The sequence below is a fragment of the Mustelus asterias genome, unplaced genomic scaffold, assembly GCF_964213995.1.
Source record: "Mustelus asterias unplaced genomic scaffold, sMusAst1.hap1.1 HAP1_SCAFFOLD_1369, whole genome shotgun sequence".
NCBI classification, from domain to species: domain Eukaryota; kingdom Metazoa; phylum Chordata; class Chondrichthyes; order Carcharhiniformes; family Triakidae; genus Mustelus; species Mustelus asterias.
Window position 1 is genome coordinate 30,182 of NW_027591314.1, and position 21,646 is coordinate 51,827.

At 52.3% G+C, this 21,646-nt stretch overlaps 1 protein-coding gene across 3 annotated transcripts in view; it reads left to right on the forward strand.

Moving 5' to 3' along the window:
• Positions 1-21,646, forward strand: part of LOC144488199 (ankyrin-1-like) — a 60,904-nt gene that overhangs the window by 26,284 nt on the left and 12,974 nt on the right. For 2 of the 3 annotated variants that reach the window (XM_078206227.1, XM_078206228.1), the window contains exons 1-3: positions 6,207-7,184; positions 15,071-15,154; positions 17,912-18,061. In XM_078206227.1, coding sequence (XP_078062353.1) covers positions 6,966-7,184; positions 15,071-15,154; positions 17,912-18,061 — 453 coding nt within the window. In that variant the 5' untranslated portion in view covers positions 6,207-6,965. Of the gene's footprint in view, positions 1-693; positions 1,106-6,206; positions 7,185-15,070; positions 15,155-17,911; positions 18,062-21,646 lie in introns of those variants that run through there. The other variant, XM_078206226.1, reaches the window with a different exon arrangement.

Genomic DNA, 21,646 nt, shown 5'->3' on the forward strand with positions numbered 1-21,646 from the left:
ATAGAGAAGGAAAGGAGAGAGCGCAGACTGTCGTGTTACAGTCATAGCTAGGGTGTAGAGAAAGATCAACTTAATATAAGGTAGGTCCATTCAAAAGTCTGACAGCAGCGGGGAAGAAGCTGTTCTTGAGTCGGTTGGTACGTGACCTCAGACTTTTGTATCTTTTTCCCGATGGAAGAAGATGGAAGAGAGAATGTCCGGGGTGCGTGGGGTCCTTGATTATGCTGGCTGCTTTTCCAAGACAGCGGGAAGTGTAGACGGAGTCAGTGGATGGGAGGCTGGTAAATTGGCGCCGGTGGATAGGAACAGCCCCTTTGAATGTTTAATTCCATTGAATGGAATGGAGTGGAAGCACAGCCAGCACACACAAAGCTTAGCCTCACAAGATAGTCCAACTGGTGATGGAAGTTCTTCTCCACCCAGGCAGATCTGCTCAATGGGAAGTGCATTGAGAATGTTGGCCCCGTAATGGGGTTGAACAACAGGGCACCTCTGTCTCCTGGACATGCCAAGGTCAAAGCCACAGTTGACTTTATCCACCTGAGTTTCCCTTTGCAATGCAGTTCGACCACTCTCTTTGTTAGTCCTCCGCTCCTGATCCATCCATGTACCTCCTGACTTTCCCCACGCCTCCAGGGCAGAGTTAATTTTGTACCAATTTCTCTTTTCTCTCCCCCACCCCCCCACCACAAGGTCCCGGGTGTTGCCTTACAGTTCCATTGTGTCCTACCAGACGGTACATGAGGAGAGAGGGAGGGTCCCTGAGTTTGAAGGGACCTCGGGTGCGCCCTCCATCGCTGAGTCCTGGAAGCCCAGCTTCGTCATTTCGCAGAAGGAGGCCTGGGCCGAGGTCCTGGAGCAGAGGCCGACGGAGAACCTACCGCCCATCGCCAAGCTGGAGTCGGGCAGGCTGAGGGTGACCGAGGAGAAGCTGGTGCAGCCGGTGGAAGACAAGGCGCAGCTGAAGTCGCTGCGTTACATGGACCTGAAGGACGTGGAGAATCCCCTCTGCCTGTCGTCGGCCAGCTCCGTGTTCCGCCGGCCCTCTGACCCAAGGAGTAGCTGGATAACCGTGGAAGAGGAAGTGGTAGATTCGAGTGAGGAGGTGAGAGGCTTCTTCCTTGTCTTTGTTTCGGGTGCGGGGTGGAATTGGAGCAGGAATTCCCTAAAAACGAGTATTGGGTTTCTGCCAATATCATAAAACAGCTGGGTGAAATTCAAGACGCAACTCTCGACCATCCAAGTCAATGTGGATAAAGAGATTGGATTTGATTTATTATAGGCACAGTAAGAAGTCTCACAACACCAGGTTAAAGGTTTATTCGGTATCACGAGCTTTCGGAGTCTCGCTCCTTCATCAGGTGAGGATTAAATTCATCACTTGATGAAGGGGCAGTGTTCCGAAAGCTCGTGTTTCCAAATAAACTTGTTGGACTTTAACCTGGTGTTGTGAGACTTCTTACTGTGCCCACCCCAGTCCAACACTTGCATCTCCCCATCACATGTATTAACATACAGTGAAAAGTATTGTTTCTTGTGCGCTATACAGACAAAGCATACTGTTCATAGAGAAGGAAAGGAGAGGGTGCAGGATGTAGTGTTACAGTCATAGCTAGGGTGTAGAGAAAGATCAACTTAAGGTTTTGATTTTTAATTTGATTTATTATTGTCCCATGTATTGGGATACAGTGAAAACTATTGTTTCTTGCGTGCTATACAGAAAAAGCATACTGTTCATAAAGAAGGAAAGGAGAGGGTGGAGAATGTAGTGTTACAGTCAGAGTTAGGGTGTAGAGAAAGATCAACTTAGTGCGAGGTAGGTCCATTCAAATGTCTGACAGCAGCAGGGAAAGAAGCTGTTCTTGAGTCGGTTGGTGCGTGACCTCAGACTTTTGTATCTTTTTACCAATGGAAGAAGGTGGAAGAGAGAATGTCCGGGGTGCGTGGGGTCCTTGATTATGCTGGCTGCTTTTCCGAGGCAGCGGGAAGTGTAGACGGAGTCAATGGATGGGAGGCTGGTTTGAATCATAGAATCATAGAAACCCTACAGTGCAGAAGGAGGCCATTCGGCCCATCGAGTCTGCACCGACCACAATCCCACCCAGGCCCTACCCCCACATATTTACCCGCTAATCCCTCCAACCTATGCATCTCAGGACTCTAAGGGGCAATTTCTAACCTGGCCAATCAACCTAACCCGCACATCTTTGGACTGTGGGAGGAAACCGGAGCACCCGGAGGAAACCCGCGCAGACACGAGGAGAATGTGCAAACTCCGCACAGACAGTGACCCGAGCCGGGAATCGAACCCAGGACCCTGGAGCTGTGAAGCAGCAGTGCTAACCACTGTGCTACCGTGCCGCCCACGGCGTGAGACTTTGAGTGATGGACTGGGCTACGTTCACAACCCTTTGTAGTTCCTTGCGGTCTTGGGCAGAGCAGGAGCCAGACCGAGCTGTGATACAACCTGAAAGGATGCTTTCGATGGTGCATCTGTAAAAGCCTGGTGTGGCGTGGGTCTTCTACACCCGAATCTCCCATCCCCCATTCAGCAGTCCTTTGGGTGGCGGAGCAAGGGGGTGGGGGTGGAATACATTTGGTCCAACCCCAGGGTTCACGAACAAGGCTATGCAAGTACACCTTGGGGCTAAAGGGATCAAGGGGGAAGAGGGGGGATCAGGATATTGAATTGGGATGATCAGCCGTGATCGTAATGAATGGCGGAGTAGGCTCGAAGGGTCGCATGGCCTACTCCTGCTTCGAGTTCTAAATTTTCTATATCAGATAGGTGATTCGTGACATTGAATCGCCCACCAGCATTGATTTTCCCGGCAAATTGCCAATATCACCAAAACCTCCCTCAGGGAAGGAGGCGGGTGAACGTGAGGACAAAGCAAATGGAAACCGAGTTCATCCTGACGGGATATTATCACAACCCGTTGTGCTGGCAGCATCGGTGCCATTGTCTGAGCAATTGTAACCTCTTTTCAACACCGGGAGATGTTCCACAAGGGGCTTGGGTTCGACCCCTGGCGAGAGTTCTCAGCCGTGTGAAGTAGTTCTGATTCTTACGGGTGGCACCGTGGTCAGCTGCCTCACAGCGCCAGGACCCAGGTTCGATTCCCAGCCTCTGTGCGGAGTCTGCACGTTCTCCCCGTGTCTGCGTGGGTTTCCTCCGGGTGCTCCGGTTTCCTCCCACAGTCCCAAAGACCTGTTGGTTAGGGACTAAATTCTCCCTCCGTGTAACCCGAACAGGTGCTGGGAGTGTGGCGACGGGGGGATTTTCACAGTAACTTCATTGCACTGTTAATGTAAGCCAAGTTGTGACACTAATAAATAAGCTCAAACTTTAAACTCATCCAAGAACAATGGCATCCGCGTCTGTCACTGGAGTTTTCCGCTTGTCGCATGGGTAACAATCCCACTTGGATTGAGGTGCGTGTTAAATGCAGGGAAGTTATCCCACTGCCCATTCATTGAAGCCATAAGACATAGGAGCAGAATTAGGCCATTCAGCCCATCGAGTCTGCTCCGCCATTCAATCATGGCTGATATGATTCTCATCCCCATTCTCCTGCCTTCTCCCCATAACCCCCGATCCCCTTATTGATCAAGAACCTATCTATCTCTGTCTTAAAGACACTCAATGACCCGGCCTCCACAGCCTTCTGCGGCAAAGAGTTCCACGGATCCACCCAGCCCTCCGGCTGAAGAAATTCCTCCTCATCTCAGTTTTGAAGGAGCGTCCCTTCACTCTTGACATTGACGGAATATCCGGCGGTTAACACTGAGCCCCCTGACCCAGCTGGACTCGGTGGGGGAGGGGGGGGGCCTTCAGGACAGGCCCGGGTGACAGGGTTTTGAACTTTCTGACCCCATTCTGCTGCCCTGCACTCACGGTCAAAGTGGACCAGAGGTTGCTTCGCTCCGAGGTTTTTATTTTGAAACTGGTAAGCTAGTCTGGGTCATTTATAGACTGGGTGACTCTAGGAGGGTGGAGGGGGTGGTTTTAAACCAGGCCAAATCAGGAGTTACCCTGCTCGCAGCAGCAGAGGGCCAAGGGTCGAAACGTGAGCCAAGTGCTCCCTGCTGTAATGGCGTTTCCAAATATAAACACCAGCTGACAACTCCGGGCATCTTGCACCCTCCTCCTTCTCCCCCCGTTCAACATTCCGGCAGGAAACCTGTGGCCTATCCACGTGCTTTCACTGCTGGGTTCCAAAAGGGAAGCTCAAACCGCCACAAGCCACTCACACACACACACACTGTGACAACGTAAAGAAAATCTACCTGAACCCAGGGAGGTGGCCTGTGAGAGAGAGAGAGGGGTTGGAGAAGAAGGTTGGTAATTGACGGAATATCACAGAATTGGGCGTAAACAGAATTGAATGTTTCCAGACTGTGTGAAGTGCTGCCGAATCGTTTCTGACACAGAAAGGAGGCCGTTCGGCCCATCGAGTCTGCGCCGACCGCAATCCCACCCAGGCCCAATCCCCCACAACCCTTCATGTTTACCCCGTTAATCCCCCGACACGAGGGGCAATTTAGCACGGCCAATCCACCTAACCCGCACATCTTGGGACTGTGGGAGGAAACCGGAGCCCCCGGAGGAAACCCACGCAGACACGGGGAGAACTCCACACAGTGACCCAAGCCGGCAATCAAACTCGGGTCCCTGGCGCTGTGCTAACCACTGTGCTCCCGCGCCGCCCCATCGTTTGAGGCTAAGGGGGTAAACCTTTTTAGGACTGAGGTGAGGAGAAATTTCTTCACCCAGAGGGTGGGGAATGTGTGGAATTCACTCCCACAGAAAGTAGTTGAGGCCAAAACGTTGTGTGATTTCAAGAAGAAATTAGATACAGCTCTTGGGGCTAAAGGGATCAAGGGATATGGGGGGGGTGGGGGGAAGGGGGGGAATCAGGATATTGAATTTGATGATCAACCATGATCAAAATGAAGGGTGGAGCAGGTTTGAAGGGCCAAATGGCCTCCTCCTGCCTCCAGTTTCGATGTTTCCAAGTACAAAGCAGTACTTTCCACCTCTGAAAGCAAGGAGTCCAGAGCTCGAAGGAGAGACTTGGACACGGTGCACTTTCTTTACCCTGCTCCCTGGGACGGGCTCCTTCTGCCTCTGATCCTCCCCGTACAGCCCAGTTCAGGTAGACATCTTGTCGAGAGCCCCTTGCAGGTACTCAGGGCACATTGGCTGGTATCCAACAGCTGGCAGAGTAAGCTGCTTCTTGAGCAAGATGGAAGAATATATTTTTAACCGTGCGGGATTCCACCGAGCGACACTTTGGTGTTTATGATGCAGAGATGCGAATAGCTTACGGGTATTTCGGCACAAAAATATTTATCCACTTGCCAATGTGATGAATCAGGAGCAAGTGCGTGCGGAGTATCTGTCTGTTGTACAGCACTGTAAATGGTGAGATACACTGTACGGGGACTGGGAAGCAGGATCTAGCTTCCAGCAGCAGCCACGGACAGCGAGTCGTCCCCGTGCTACCCGCCTTTCCCGTCCAAACGCTCCACCCGGATCCGGGTTCGGGGAGGCAAAAGAGTTTGGGAAAAATCAGCGACATCTCAGCAAGAGGCACGGTTAAAAATGCAGTTTAACTGGGGGGACTTAAACCAATGGAAGACAGAGGATGATTAGATTAGTTAAATGGAATGCAAGTTCAGAATCCAGGGGCGGCACAGTGGGTTAGCGCTGCTGCCTCACAGCGCCAGGGACCCGGGTTCGATCCCCGGCCTCGGGTCACTGCCTGTGCGGAGTCTGCACGTTCTCCCCGTGTCTGCGTGGGTTTCCTCTGGGTGCTCCGGTTTCCTCCCACAGTCCGAAGGACGTGCTGGTTAGGTGCTAAATTCTCCCACAGTGTAACCCGAACAGGCGTCGGAGTGTGGTGACTGGGGATTTTCACAGTAACTTCATTGCAGTGTTAATGTAAGCCTACTTGTGACACTAATAAATGAAGTAAAAGTTTATTTATTAGTCACAAGTAAGGCTTACATTAACACTGCAATGAAGTTACTGTGAAATTACCCTAGACCCCACAGTCTGGCGCCTGTTCGGGTCAATGCACCCGAACCAGCACATCTTTCAGAATAAACGTTTTTATTTGACTGACTTGGAGTGCAGCACTTATAGTCCTTGTTCAAGCTGTCTTTCCCAAACCTTTTCATATTCAAACAGTGTTAGCTTGGATTGGATTTATTATTGTCACATGTATCGGGACACAGTGAAAAGTATTGTTTCTTGCACGCCACACAAACAAAGCATACCGTTCATAGAGAAAGGAAGGAAAGGGTGTTACAGTCATAGCTAGGGTGTAGAGAAAGATCAGCTTAATGCGAGGTAGGTCCATTCAAAAGTCTGACAGCAGCAGGGAAGAAGCTGTTCTTGAGTCGGTTGGTACGTGACCTCAGGCTTTTGTATCATTTTCCCGACGGAAGAAGGCGGAAGAGAGAATGTCCGGGGTGTGTGGGGTCCTTGATTATGCTGGCTGCTTTTCCTGAGGCAGCGGGAAGTGTAGACAGAGTCAATGGATGGGAGGCTGGTTTGCGTGATGGATTGGGCTACATTCACGACCCTTTGTAGTTTCTTGTGGTCTTGGGCAGAGCAGGAGCCATACCAAGCTGTGATACAACCCGAAAGAATGGTGCATCTGTAAAAGTTGGTGAGAGTCATAGCGGACATGCCGAATTTCCTTCGCCTCCTGAGAAAGTAGAGGCGTTGAGTCGGTTGGTGCCTGTAATCCCGGCCTCAGGGCTGCTGCAACAGTTGCTCCCAGCTGTCAGATGTCCTGGGAATGTTTCCCAGCTGCTGACAGGGATTGAGTGGAGCAGGCGACGCTCAGAGCCAGCAGAGCTAAAATTAGCCCACGTAAGCTGCCCGCCCTCCTGCCTGCCCGCCCTCCTGCCCTCCTGCCCGCCCGGGTCTTCAGTTGCCATGCCGAGCCACGATGCTGACCTTACTGAGTGAGTTCCTCATCAGCTTGGTCCTGCTTGGCTTTTTCCTCGTCAGCTGTCAGAATGTCTTCCAGATCGTGTCGAACACGCTGCAATTTGTCCTGAAATATATCCACCAGGAGCTGGACAAGGAGCTCGGCGAGAGCGAGACCAGCTCCGACGATGAGGAGATTGTCACCACCCGGGTCACCCGCCGGAGGCTGATCGTCAAGGTAGTGCCTGGATTGTCGTGTCGCTCCCGCCCTCCCTGCGTTGTGCCCGTTTGGGAGCGCGCTCCACTAATCACTGTGTGGGGGGGGGGGGGGGGGGGGGGGGTGTGCCAGTGGCTGTGCTTCTGACTTGATGTGCTGATGGAACCTGGTCTTTATATAGCTTGCCTTGACCGCATGTCATTGCTGTGGAAGAGTGTGTGCGCGCAGGCTTCAACTGTTGTATAGACTGTACGACTGGCATAAAGAACTGGCTGCTTTGGACAGACCGTCAACAGATTAATCGCTGATTTTCTGTGTGTGTGTGTGTGTGTGTGTGTGTGATAGAGATAGGTATTTGCATTGTCAGCATGTTGCTGCTGAGACTTAAGGTAGTACCTTCAAGGTCAAAGGTACATTTGTACTGCACGTTCTTCCTCTCCGACCCGAAGGTTCTTGTGTACCCTGCGTTAAGTCTGACTGGAGAAGGTTGTGAAGTCCAGATCGGTTTTTTGTGAGGCGGCGCAGTGGTTAGCGCTGCTGCCTCACAGCGCCAGGGGTCCGGGTTCGATCCCCGCTTGTGTCACTGTCTGTGTGGAGTTTGCACGTTCTCCCCGTGTCTGCGTGGGTTTCCTCCGGGTGCTCCGGTTTCCTCCCACAGTCTGAAAGACGTGCTGGTTAGGTGCTAAATTCTCCCTCAGTGTAACCCGAACAGGAGTGTGGCATCTCGGGGATCTTCACAGTAACTTCACTGCAGTGTTAATGTAAGCCGACTTGTGATACTAATCAATAAACCAAACTTTAAAGTTAAAGTTTATTTAGCAGTCACAAGTCGGCTGACATTAACACTGCAATGAAGTTACTGCGAAATTCCCCGAGATGCCACACTCCTGTTCGGGTTACACTGAGGGAGAATTTAGCACCTAACCCGCACGTCTTTCGGACTGTGGGAGGAAAGCAGAGCACCCGGAGGAAACCCACGCAGACATGGGGAGAACGTGCAGACTCCACACAGACAGTGACCCAAGCCGGGAATCGAACCCGGGTCCCTGGCGCTGTGAGGCAGCAGTGCCAACCACCCCTTAAAACTTTGTACCTCACATCCTTCCTTGCGGACTCTGGACATGAAGGTTCTTGTGCACCCTGTAATCAGTGTTGCTGAAGAAGGTGTGAAGTCTAAATCTGTCCCGATAGGACTGCAGACTAACGTATGGGGACTGGCAGCACAGTGCATGTACACAGAGAGGCAACACATTGCATGTGCACAGAGAGGCAGCACAGTGCATGTACACAGAGAGGCAGCACAGTGCATGTACACAGAGAGGCAGCACAGTGCATGTACACAGAGAGGCAGCACAGTGCATGTACACAGAGAGGCAGCACAGTGCATGTACACAGAGAGGCAGCACAGTGCATGTACACAGAGGCAGCACAGTGCATGTACACAGAGAGGCAGCACAGTGCATGTACACAGAGAGGCAGCACATTGCATGTGCACAGAGAGGCAGCACAGTGCATGTACACAGAGAGGCAGCACAGTGCATGTACACAGAGAGGCAGCACAGTGCATGTACACAGAGAGGCAGCACAGTGCATGTACACAGAGAGGCAGCACAGTGCATGTACACAGAGAGGCAGCACGGTGCATGTGCACAGAGAGGCAGCACAGTGCATGTACACAGAGAGGCAGCACAGTGCATGTACACAGAGAGGCAGCACAGTGCATGTACACAGAGGCAACACAGTGCATGTACACAGAGGCAGCACAGTGCATGTACACAGAGAGGCAGCACAGTGCATGTACACAGAGAGGCAGCACAGTGCATGTACACAGAGAGGCAGCACAGTGCATGTGCACAGAGAGGCAGCACAGTGCATGTACACAGAGGCAACACAGTGCATGTACACAGAGAGGCAGCACAGTGCATGTACACAGAGAGGCAGCACAGTGCATGTACACAGAGAGGCAGCACAGTGCATGTACACAGAGAGGCAGCACAGTGCATGTACACAGAGAGGCAGCACAGTGCATGTGCACAGAGAGGCAGCACAGTGCATGTACACAGAGGCAACACAGTGCATGTACACAGAGAGGCAGCACAGTGCATGTACACAGAGAGGCAGCACAGTGCATGTACACAGAGAGGCAACACAGTGCATGTACACAGAGAGGCAGCACAGTGCATGTACACAGAGAGGCAGCACAGTGCATGTACACAGAGGCAACACAGTGCATGTACACAGAGGCAGCACAGTGCATGTACACAGAGGCAACACAGTGCATGTACACAGAGGCAACACAGTGCATGTACACAGAGGCAGCACAGTGCATGTACACAGAGACAGCACAGTGCATGTACACAGAAAGGCAGCACAGTGCATGTACACAGAAAGGCAGCACAGTGCATGTACACAGAGGCAGCACAGTGCATGTACACAGAGACAGCACAGTGCATGTACACAGAAACAGCACAGTGCATGTACACAGAGAGGCAGCACAGTGCATGTACACAGAGAGGCAGCACAGTGCATGTACACAGAAAGGCAGCACAGTGCATGTACACAGAGGCAGCACAGTGCATGTACACAGAGGCAGCACAGTGCATGTACACAGAGGCAACACAGTGCATGTACACAGAGAGGCAGCACAGTGCATGTACACAGAGGCAGCACAGTGCATGTACACAGAAAGGCAGCACAGTGCATGTACACAGAGGCAGCACAGTGCATGTACACAGAGGCAGCACAGTGCATGTACACAGAAAGGCAGCACAGTGCATGTACACAGAGAGGCAGCACAGTGCATGCGCACAGAGAGGCAGCACAGTGCATGCACACAGAAAGGCAGCACAGTGCATGTACACAGAGAGGCAGCACAGTGCATGTACACAAAGACAGCACAGTGCATGTACACAGAAAGGCAGCACAGTGCATGTACAGAGAGGCAGCACAGTGCATGTACACAGAAAGGCAGCACAGTGCATGTACACAGAGACAGCACAGTGCATGTACACAGAGGCAGCACAGTGCATGTACACAGAGAGGCAGCACAGTGCATGTACACAGAGAGGCAGCACAGTGCATGTACACAGAGAGGCAGCACAGTGCATGTACACAGAGAGGAAGCACAGTGCATGTACACAGAGAGGCAGCACAGTGCATGTACACAGAGAGGCCGCACAGTGCATGCGCACAGAGAGGCAGCACAGTGCATGCGCACAGAGAGACAGCACAGTGCATGCACACAGAGAGGCAGCACAGTGCATGCACACAGAGAGGCAGCACAGTGCATGCACACAGAGAGGCAGCACAGTGCATGCACACAGAGAGGCAGCACAGTGCATGCACACAGAGAGGCAGCACAGTGCATGCACACAGAGAGGCAGCACAGTGCATGCACACAGAGAGGCAGCACAGTGCATGCACACAGAGAGGCAGCACAGTGCATGCACACAGAGAGGCAGCACAGTGCATGCGCACAGAAAGGCAGCACAGTGCATGCACACAGAGAGGCAGGACAGTGCATGTACACAGAGAGGCAGCACAGTGCATGTACACAGAGAGGCAGCACAGTGCATGTACACAGAGGCAGCACAGTGCATGTACACAGAGAGGCAGCACAGTGCATGTACACAAAGAGGCAGCACAGTGCATGTACACAGAGGCCGCACTTGTAAGTTCTGGCTCTACAGTTGAGAGAGAGGGTCTCCTGTTTTCTGATCATGCCTGCTAGTTTGTGATGTTTGAAATTCACTGAGTGATGTAGGTGACCTTTCCACTGTGATTTCGCGAGACGCGCTGATCAGGCAATGAGAGGTCAACAGTCACCCCTTTTTGTCAGCCTGTGGTAACTTCTGGTTGGCATGGAACAGCATGACGCAGCTGTCCGTGGGCCCCATCTGTAGTATTAGCATTGTGGCGAAGAGAAAACCACTTCCCACTGCTGCTGTGGGAGCGGTGGACCAGAGTGCCTCACAAACCCCCCCCTAATGGAGCGGCTCCCCGGCGGACCGGAGCGAGAGGAATGAGCCAGAGATGGAACTGGGTCTTGATCGGAGGCAGAGCATGGATGTTCCTGTGGTTTGGGTGCATGGTATTGGCAGCTTTGTGCTTTACTAACGCACAAGGATTCCAGCTGAAGTAGAGTTCGACCTGGAGTCGAACTGAGTGGTTAAAATGGCTGCATGTCCTAACGTAACGCACCACTCGTTACTGCAATTCCAGTCAGAACCTGGCAGCAGCTACCTCTCTCTCGGATTAGATAGAAACATAGAAGATAGGAACAGGCCATTCGGCCCTTCGAGCCTGCTCCGCCATTCATCACCATCATGGCTGATCGTCCAACTCAATAGCCTCATCCTGCTTTCTCCCCATAACCTTTGATCCTGTTCGCCCCAAGTGCTATATCCAGCCGCCTCTCGAATACATTCAATGTTTTGGCATCAACTACTTCCTGTGGGAATGAATTCCACAGACTCACCACTCTTTGGGTGAAGAAATGTCTCCTCATCTCCGTCCTAAATGGTCTACCCCGAATCCTCAGACTGTGACCCCTGGTTCTGGACCCCCCCACCATCGGGAACATCCTCCCTGCATCTACCGTGTCTAGTCCTGTTAGAATTTTATAAGTCTCCATGAGATCCTCCCCTCATTTGTCTGAACTCCACTGAAAACAATCCTAACCTGGTCAATCCCTCCTCACACATCAGTCCCGCCATCCCCGGAATCAGCCTGGTAAACCTTCGCTGCACTCCCTCGAGAGCAAGAACATCCTTCCTCAGAAAAGGAGACCAAAACTGCACACAGTACTCCAGGTGTGGCCTCACCAAGGCCCTGTATAATTGCAACAACACATCCCTGCTCCTGTACTCGAAACCTCTCGCAACGAAGGCCAACATACCATTTGCCGCCTTTACCGAGACAACCCAATTCGATAGGTTCTGGAGTGTTTGCATGGCCGTGACTTGTATTTGCAAGAAGCTGCGCAGAAAATGTAAGCAGCATTCTCTGGTTTGCCGATTGAGGTATTGACTTTATTGTTTGGGATGTAACACGGGGAATGAATGTTGTAAAGAGCCAACACTTCCACGAGTCTAGCAGATGCATGAATTGGTACAGCCTGACCCTGATATACAATTGAGCAAATAAAGTAATGACCGCAGAGATGTGAAGAAAGATCAGGGCAGTGTGATTAGATGTGGACTGGAGTTACAAGGGCTCCTTCTATACTCTAACCCTGTCTGCCTCTCTGATGAGTTTGCCGATGAGTAAAAATGCTTTGGAATCATGCCTTCCTGTCCAGGGATATCTTCAGTAACTGGAGAGACATTGGGGCGGGATTTTCCAGCTGCGCTCGCCCCAAGACTGGAAAATCCCTCCCGAGGTCAACTTTGCATCGTCCGTGCCCCGCCTGCTCCGATTCCTGTGGCAGGCAGGATGGCAAAATTCCCCCGTCCAATGATTCCAGCTAACGCTTCCAAATTAATGCATGGAATTTCGGATTGTCCAATGTAACTTCTCAGCATCAGTGAAAAATTATCCGTGCTGTCGGAGCTCTGCATCTCCCGGTTATCAGGATAGAACACCAAATTTCCAGGCGGGTCATAATTTACGGATGGAGCCCCATTCAGGCGTGTAAGGAAATTCTTCGAGGAATTATTGGGCGGCACGGTGGCACAGTGGTTCGCACTGCTGCCTCACAGCGCCAGGGATCTGGGTTCGATTCCCGGCTTGGGTCACTGTCTGTGTGGAGTCTGCACGTTCTCCCCGTGTCTGCGTGGGTTTCCTCCGGGTGCTCCAGTTTCCTCCCACGGTCCAAAGGTAGATGTACGGGTTAGGTTGATTGGCTATGCTAAATACCCACTTCGTGTCAGGGGGGATTAGCTAGGGTAAATAAGTGGGATTACGGGAATAGGGCCTGGGTGGGATTGTGGCCAGTGCAGACTCGATGGGCCGAATGGCCATCCTTCTGTTGGGATCCTGTGAATGTGGTATTTGATATCAGTGCCGGTGTGATGCGACGGAAGTTTGGCCATACGTCCCAAATGACGGATCGATGCTATCAAACAACACTGCCCTGCGGTTGTTTTGAATAGATAAAGTGCTGACTGTATTCAACCAACCACTCAGAGCCCAACAAAGAACAGTACAGCACAGGAACAGACTCTTCAGCCCATCAAGCCTCGCGCTGACATATAATGCCTTTCTAAACTAGACCTTTTGCCCTCTACATGCCCCGTATCCCTCTACTCCCCGCCTGTTCATGTATCTGCTTGAGAGAAGCTACAAATATTTGTAAGAAGGAATCCCACAGTGCAGAAGGAGGCCATTTGGCCCATCGAGCTTGCACCGACCACAATCCCGCCCACACCCTATCCCCATAACCTCACATATTTACCCTGCTAATCCCCCCTGACACTAAGGGGCAATTTATCATGGCCAATCCACCGAACCTGCACATCTTTTGGACTGTGGGAGGAAAACGGAGCACCCGGAGGAAACCCACGCAGACACGGGGAGAACGTGCAGACTCCGCACAGACAGTGACCCGAGCCGGGAATCGAACCCGGGTCCCTGGCGCTGTGAGGCAGCAGTGCTAACCACTGTGCCACCGTGCCGACCCACAGTGAAACCTGCCCTCTGCAGGCCAAATGGACATGTCTAGGTTTGGGTCTTTTTAAAATAAGCAAAGCATGGGAGGAAAAATAATTCCCTGTTGCATTCTCCATGGCAACCTGAAAGCAAAGTAAAGTTTATTTATTAGTGTCACAAGTAAGGCTTACATTAACACTGCAATGAAGTTACTGTGAAAATCCCCGAGTCGTCACACTCCGGCGCCTGTTCGGGTTACACTGAGGGAGAATTTTAGCACCTAACCAGCACGTCTTTCGGACTGTGGGAGGAAACCGGAGTATCCGGAGGAAACCCACACAGACATGGGGGGACCGTACAGACTCTGACCAATCAGAGTCTGCTGGCCCAGCAGTTAGTGCCCTCTTCTCGTGAGGCAGAAGTTGTTGTTCCCTTTGAAATTTGGTATTCTTGCATCTGTCCTGGTGAAAAGCTTCAATAGCACGTCCCTCTCTTTCCAGCAATGCTCAAGTTCCGAACTGAGTAAATTGAATTTGCTTTGGTTTGTGTCGAGATGGTGAACAATGCCTAAAATTAGTTCATGATATGCAGGTGAACTAAACGTTAGATCATGATCCACCGAACCCGCACATCTTTGGACACTAAGGGGCAATTTAGCATGGCCAATCCACCTAACCTACACATGTTCGGACACTAAGGAGCAATTTAGCATGACTAATCCACTTAACCTGCACATCTTTGGATACCAAGAGGCAATTTAGCATGGCCAATCCACCGAACCCGCACATACTTCTGGCATCTTCCCGTAGACTGATGATGCTAAAGTGTACTGGTTGCCAGATGTATCTGATCAGTTTTGCAGGGTACAGTACACAGGGGGGGGGGGAATGTGGAGGAGAGATCTGGGGTGGCGAAGAGATAAATCTGCATTTGGATGAGATGTTAGAATTCACCTTGCCCAACCAACCGCCTGAGCTGCCAGTTTGACTCTGGCTCTGTTGGAGAGGAAATCGCCTTGTGCCCTCGCCAGCGCAGAGTGCGCAGGTACACACAGTTAGCCCAGGATTTAAACAGGGCGCACGGACTGCGAGCAGGAGTTTGCGAATGTAGACGGGCAGAAACAGTGTGTCACTGAGGCGACAGGCGGGCAAACGGTGTTGTGTACCCGGGAGCCCTCGTCGCCAGCTTTGGAATGGCGTCACCAGAGCTGTGCGGCCTTTGACCCTGAACCTGGAGCGGGTATCGCCCGGAGGCATTGCGGGAGGTACAGGGTTTCAGGGCCAGCGTCCCACACTAACCCCCCCTTCCTTTCCACACAGGGAGAAGAAGCAAAGAACATTCCGGGAGAATCGGTGACGGAAGAACAGTTCACGGATGAAGATGGCAACCTGGTCACAAAGAAAGTAATAAGAGTGTTGAATATTGCGCAGGGCGAGGGAGGGGTGTGTATGAAGGGGGGGTATCGTGCTGCCTAGGGGAATGGAAGGGGCTGGCAATGACCAAGCACAATGTAACAGCCACCGGGGGGGCGGGGTGAAGGGAATCAGCTCTCTCTCAGCGGTCAGTTGCAGTTTTCATGTGGCAATGTTTCTTTTTATTCATTCATGGGACATGGGCGTCGCTGGCGGGTCAGCATTCACTGCCCATCCCTCGTTGCCCTGAGAAGGAGGCAGTGAGCTGCCTTCTTGAAACCCAACCGAGTGGCTCGCCGAGCCATTTCAGAGGGCAGTTGAGAGTCAACCACATTGCTGTGGCTCTGGAGTCTCTCTCACTCTCTCTCTCTCTCACGTACACACACTCTCTCTCACACACGCACACTCTCACACTCACACACTCTCTCACACACGCACATTCTCTCACACACACACTCTCTCTCTCTCACACACACACACACACACACTCTCTCTCCCTCTCTCTCTCTCTCACACACACTCTCTCTCTCTCTCTCACACACACACTCTCTTTCACACACACACCTCTCTCTCTCACACGCACACTCTCACACACACACACTCTCTCTCACACACGCACACTCTCTCTCTCTCTCTCTCTCACACACACACACTCTCTCTCACACACACACTCTCTCACACACGCACACTCTCTCACACACGCACACTCTCACACACACTCTCTCTCTCACACACACTCTCTCACACACGCACACTCTCTCTCACTCTCTCACACACACACTCTCTCTCACACACACACACTCTCTCACACACGCACACTCTCTCACACACGCACACTCTCACACACTCTCTCTCTCACACACTCTCTCTCTCACACACACACACTCTCTCACACGCACTCTCTCTCACACACACACACACTCTCTCTCTCTCACACACACACTCTGTCACACACACACTCTCTCACACACACTCTCTCACACGCACACACTCTCTCTCACACACACACACTCTCTCTCTCACACGCACACTCTCACACACGCACACTCTCTCTCTCTCACACACACACACACACACTGTCACACACACACACTCTCTCACACACACTCTCTCACACGCACACACTCTCTCACACACACTCTCTCTCTCACACGCACACTCTCACACACGCACACTCTCTCACACATGCACACTCTCTCTCTCTCTCACACACACACTCTCTCACACACGCACACTCTCTCTCTCACACACACTCTCTCTCACACACGCACACTCTCACACACACTCTCTCACATGCACACTCTCTCTCATGCACACTCTCTCACATGCACACTCAATCACACACGCACACTCTCTCTCACACACGCACACTCCCTCTCTCTCTCACACGCAGTCTCTCTCTCACACACACTGTCTCTCACAAGCACACTCTCTCACACATGCACACTCTCTCTCTCACACACACACACACTCTCTCTCACACATGCACACTCTCTCTCTCACACGCACACTCTCACACACTCTCTCTCTCTCACACACGCACACTCTGTCTCACACACACACTCTCTCACACGCACACACTCCTCTCTCTTTCACACACACACACTCTCTCACACACACGCACTCTCTCTCACACATGCACACTCTCTCTCACACACGCACACTCTCTCTCACACACGCACACTCTCTCTCTCACACACGCACACTCTCTCTCTCTCACACACACACACTCTCTCTCTCACACACACACACACACTCTCACACATGCACACTCTCTCACACGCACTCTCACACACGCACACTCTCTCTCACATGCACACTCTCTCTCACACACACACTCTCTCACACGCGCCCACTCCTCTCTCTTTCACACACACACACTCTCTCTCACACACGCACTCTCTCTCACACACGCACTCTCTCTCACACACACGCACTCTCTCTCACACACACGCACTCTCTCTCACACACACGCACTCTCTCTCACACACACGCACACTCTCTCTCACACACGCACACACTCTCTCACACACGCACACTCTCTCTCACACACGCACACTCTCTCTCACACACGCACACTCTCTCTCACACACGCACACTCTCTCTCACGCACACACTCTCGCTCTCACACACGCACTCTCCCTCTCACACGCACTCTCTCACACGCACACTCTCTCACACGCACACTCTCTTACACGCACACTCTCTCACACGCACACTCTCTCACACGCACACTCTCTCACACGCACACTCTCTCACACGCACACTCTCTCACACGCACACTCTCTCACACGCACACTCTCTCACACGCACACTCTCTCACACGCACACTCTCTCACACGCACACTCTCTCACACGCACACTCTCTCACATGCACACTCTCTCTCACACATACTCTCTCTCACACTCTCACTCTCTCTCTCACACACTCTCTCTCACACTCTCTCTCTCTTGCACACACTCTCTCTCTCACATCCTCTCTCGCACGCTCTCTCTCTCACACACACACACTCTCTCTCTCTCTCTCTCTCTCTCCAAGGACAAGTTTCATCTCTTTTAATGAAATGTTGTGATGTTCTAACCTTAAACACAGCAGGGGTTTTACCCTGAAACGCCGCACCCCGGATGTTTGAGACGCCTTTGCGCTGTAGGTGTCAGGTGTCTGTCTGATTTTATGTATGTATATCGCTGGGAGGATAAACCATGAAGCAAAGTGAATGTAATCCTGTGGCTCCCTTTCTCTCCTAGATAGTTCGAAAGGTTGTTCGAAGGATCGCTCCCGGGGAAGGCCCTGAGGAGACAGTGGAAATATTACAACAAGAACCATTAGGCTCAGAATATCAGGCGGATAACTTCACAAAGTACAGTATATTAACGAGAGACGCCACAAACAGTAAGGTAACAATCTCTGACGCATGCGAAACGTGGGCAGGGAAGTGATAACAGGAATGCAGACAATCTTGTACAATGCAGCCATTCAGTGTGAGTGTCTGTGTGTGTGTGAGAGAGAGAGAGAGAGTGTGTGAGAGAGAGAGAGAGAGAGTGTGTGAGAGAGAGAGAGAGAGTGTGTGTGAGAGAGAGAGAGAGAGAGAGTGTGTGTGAGAGAGAGTGTGTGTGAGAGAGAGTGTGTGTGAGAGAGAGTGTGTGTGAGAGAGAGTGTGTGTGAGAGAGAGTGTGTGTGAGAGAGAGTGTGTGTGAGAGAGAGTGTGTGTGAGTGTGTGAGAGAGAGTGTGTGTGAGAGAGAGTGTGTGTGAGAGAGAGTGTGTGTGAGAGAGAGTGTGTGTGAGAGAGAGAGAGTGAGTGTGTGAGAGAGAGAGAGTGAGTGTGTGAGAGAGAGAGAGTGAGTGTGTGAGAGAGAGAGAGTGAGTGTGTGAGAGAGAGAGAGTGAGTGTGTGAGAGAGAGAGAGTGAGTGTGTGAGAGAGAGAGAGTGAGTGTGTGAGAGAGAGAGAGTGAGTGTGTGAGAGAGAGAGAGTGAGTGTGTGAGAGAGAGAGAGAGAGTGTGTGAGAGAGAGAGAGTGTGTGTGCCTGAGAGAGAGAGAGTGTGTGTGCCTGAGAGAGTGTGTGTGCCTGAGAGAGAGTGTGTGTGTGTGCCTGAGAGAGAGTGTGTGTGAGAGAGTGTGTGTGTGCCTGAGAGAGAGTGTGTGTCTGTCTGTGTGTGTGTGAGAGAGAGTGTGATGCGCGACAATCAAGCACGTGGAACAAGGCTTCAGCTATTGAAGGCTTTTATTAGCAAACAATGGAACTAACTAACACGAGTACACCAGTTCAGACTGGAGGGGTCCCGCCGGAGCAGATGGTCTTATACCTCTCCCCAGGAGGCGGGGCCCGACCGGGATGTGCCATAACAACATCTACCACAGGTAAACACCCTAACCCAACAACATTATACAACCCCCACAGTGGCAACCCCCTAACCCAACAGTAACATAGGAATAACCCACAGTGGTAACCAACGATGGTTCACCACATTCACCCCTCCTTTAAAACAAAGGCCGGCGGGGTGCGAAAACAGGTCACATATATACAAAATTCACAAGTCCAGACGGTCTGGAGGACCGCACCGTCGCTGTGATCTCCTCAACACCGGTTGCGACACCGGAGCAGGTGCTTGCGGTGGCGTTCTCTCCAAAACAGCGTCCGGCTGTCCCCTCGAGGACTCCCGGGCCGGTTGACCCTGGTGAGGCGATGGTGCAGGGGATCCTGGAACCTTCTGTGGTGGCGCCGATCTCCGAGTCTCAGGCAAGCTGTACATGGGAGTATAACTGTTATGCACTGGTCCCGGTGCTGACCGCGCCACGTCTGGGGAAGAAATAAGTGATAGGGGATTCGTGACAGGGGGTATGGGAGCGACAGGAGTTGCTACGTCCCCTGCGGGCGCCAGGTCTCGAATCGAGACCGTGTCCTCTCGCCCGTCAGGATATGCCACATAGGCATACTGAGGGTTGGCGTGGAGGAGTTGGACCGGTTCGACCAAGGGGTCGGACCTGCGGGCCCTCACATGTCGCCGCAGAAGGACGGGTCCTGGGTACGTCAACCAGGCTGGTAAGGAGATCCCTGAGGACGACTTCCGAGGGAATGAGAACATCCTCTCGTGGGGAGTAGCATTGGTTGCCGTACACAGGAGGGAGCGGATGGAATGAAGCGCATTTGGAAGGACCTCCTGCCAACGGGAGACTGGAAGGCCCCTGGATTTCAGCGCCGGTAGGACAGCCTTCCAGACTGTAGCATTCTCCCTCTCCACCTGTCCGTTACCCCTAGGGTTGTAGCTCGTGGTTCTACTAGAGGCAATCCCGTATGAGAGCAGGAATTGCCTCAAGTCGTTACTCATGAACAACGAGCCCCTGTCGCTATGTATGTAGCAGGGGTACCCGAACAGGGTAAAAAGATCACTGAATGCCTTAATCACTGTGGCAGTCGACGTGTCCGCACAGGGGACAACAAACGGGAACCGGGAGTACTCATCTATTATATTGAGAAAATAGACATTCCGGTCCGTTGAGGGAAGGGGGCCCTTAAAATCCACACTCAGCCTCTCGAAGGGGCGAGTGGCCTTGACCAATTGTGCCCGGTCCGGTCGATAAAAGTGCGGTTTGCATTCCGCGCAAATCCGACAGCTTCTCGTCACTGACCTGACATCCTCCACCGAGTAGGGCAGGTTGCGGGCTTTTACGAAGTGGTAGAGTCGGGTGACTCCAGGATGGCACAGGTCATTGTGGAGGGCCTTCAAGCGGTCCTCCTGCATGATGGCGCATGTTCCGCGCGAGAGGGCATCCGAGGGCTCATTGAGCTTCCCTGGACGATACATAATATCGTAATTATAGGTGGAGAGCTCAATTCTCCACCGCAAGATCTTATCGTTCTTGATCTTGCCCCTCTGCGTGTTACTGAACATAAACGCCACGGATCGTTGATCCGTGATCAGGGTGAACCGCTTCCCCGCCAGGTAATGGCGCCAGTGTCTGACGGCCTCCACAATGGCCTGAGCCTCCTTCTCCACCGCTGAGTGCCGAATTTCGGGGCCTTGAAGGGTGCGGGAAAAAAATGCGACGGGCCTGCCTGCCTGGTTTAGTGTGGCGGCTAGGGCGAAATCAGATGCATCACTTTCCACCTGGAAAGGGATGGATTCATCCACCGCGTGCATCGTGGCTTTCGCAATGTCGCTTTTCAAAGCCTTGAAGGCCAATTGGGCCTCCGGCGTGAGTGGGAAGGTCGTGGACTTGATGAGCGGACGAGCTTTGTCCGCGTAGTTGGGGACCCACTGCGCATAATACGAAAAGAAGCCGAGGCATCTCCTCAATGCTTTTGTGCTAGCGGGCAAGGGAAGTTCAGTAAGGGGGCGCATACGGTCTGGGTCAGGGCCGATGACCCCGTTTTCCACCACGTATCCAAGGATAGCTAACCTGCGCGTACCGAATACGCACTTCTCCCTGTTATAGGTCAGATTCAGGCGAGATGCAGTGCGCAGAAAGTGTTGGAGATTCGTGTCATGGTCCTGCTGGTCATGGCCGCAGATGGTGACGTTATCCAGGTACGGGAAGGTAGCCCGCAACCCGTTCTGGTCCACCATTCGGTCCATAGCACGCTGGAAGACCGAGACCCCATTGGTGACACCAAATGGAACCCTGAGAAACTGGTATAGACGACCATCCGCCTCAAAAGCCGTGTATTGTCGGTCCTCTGGGCGGATGGGGAGTTGATGGTAGGCGGACTTAAGGTCTATGGTAGAGAACACCCGGTACTGCGCAATCTGATTGACCATATCAGAAATGCGCGGGAGAGGATACGCATCCAGCTGCGTATAACGGTTAATGGTCTGACTGTAGTCGATGACCATCCGAGGTTTGTTCCCGCTTTTAACCACCACGACCTGCGCTCTCCACGGACTAGCACTGGCCTGTATGATCCCTTCCTTGAGGAGCCGCTGAACCTCAGATCTGATAAAGATCCGGTCTTCAGCGCTGTAACGCCTACTCTTAGTAGCG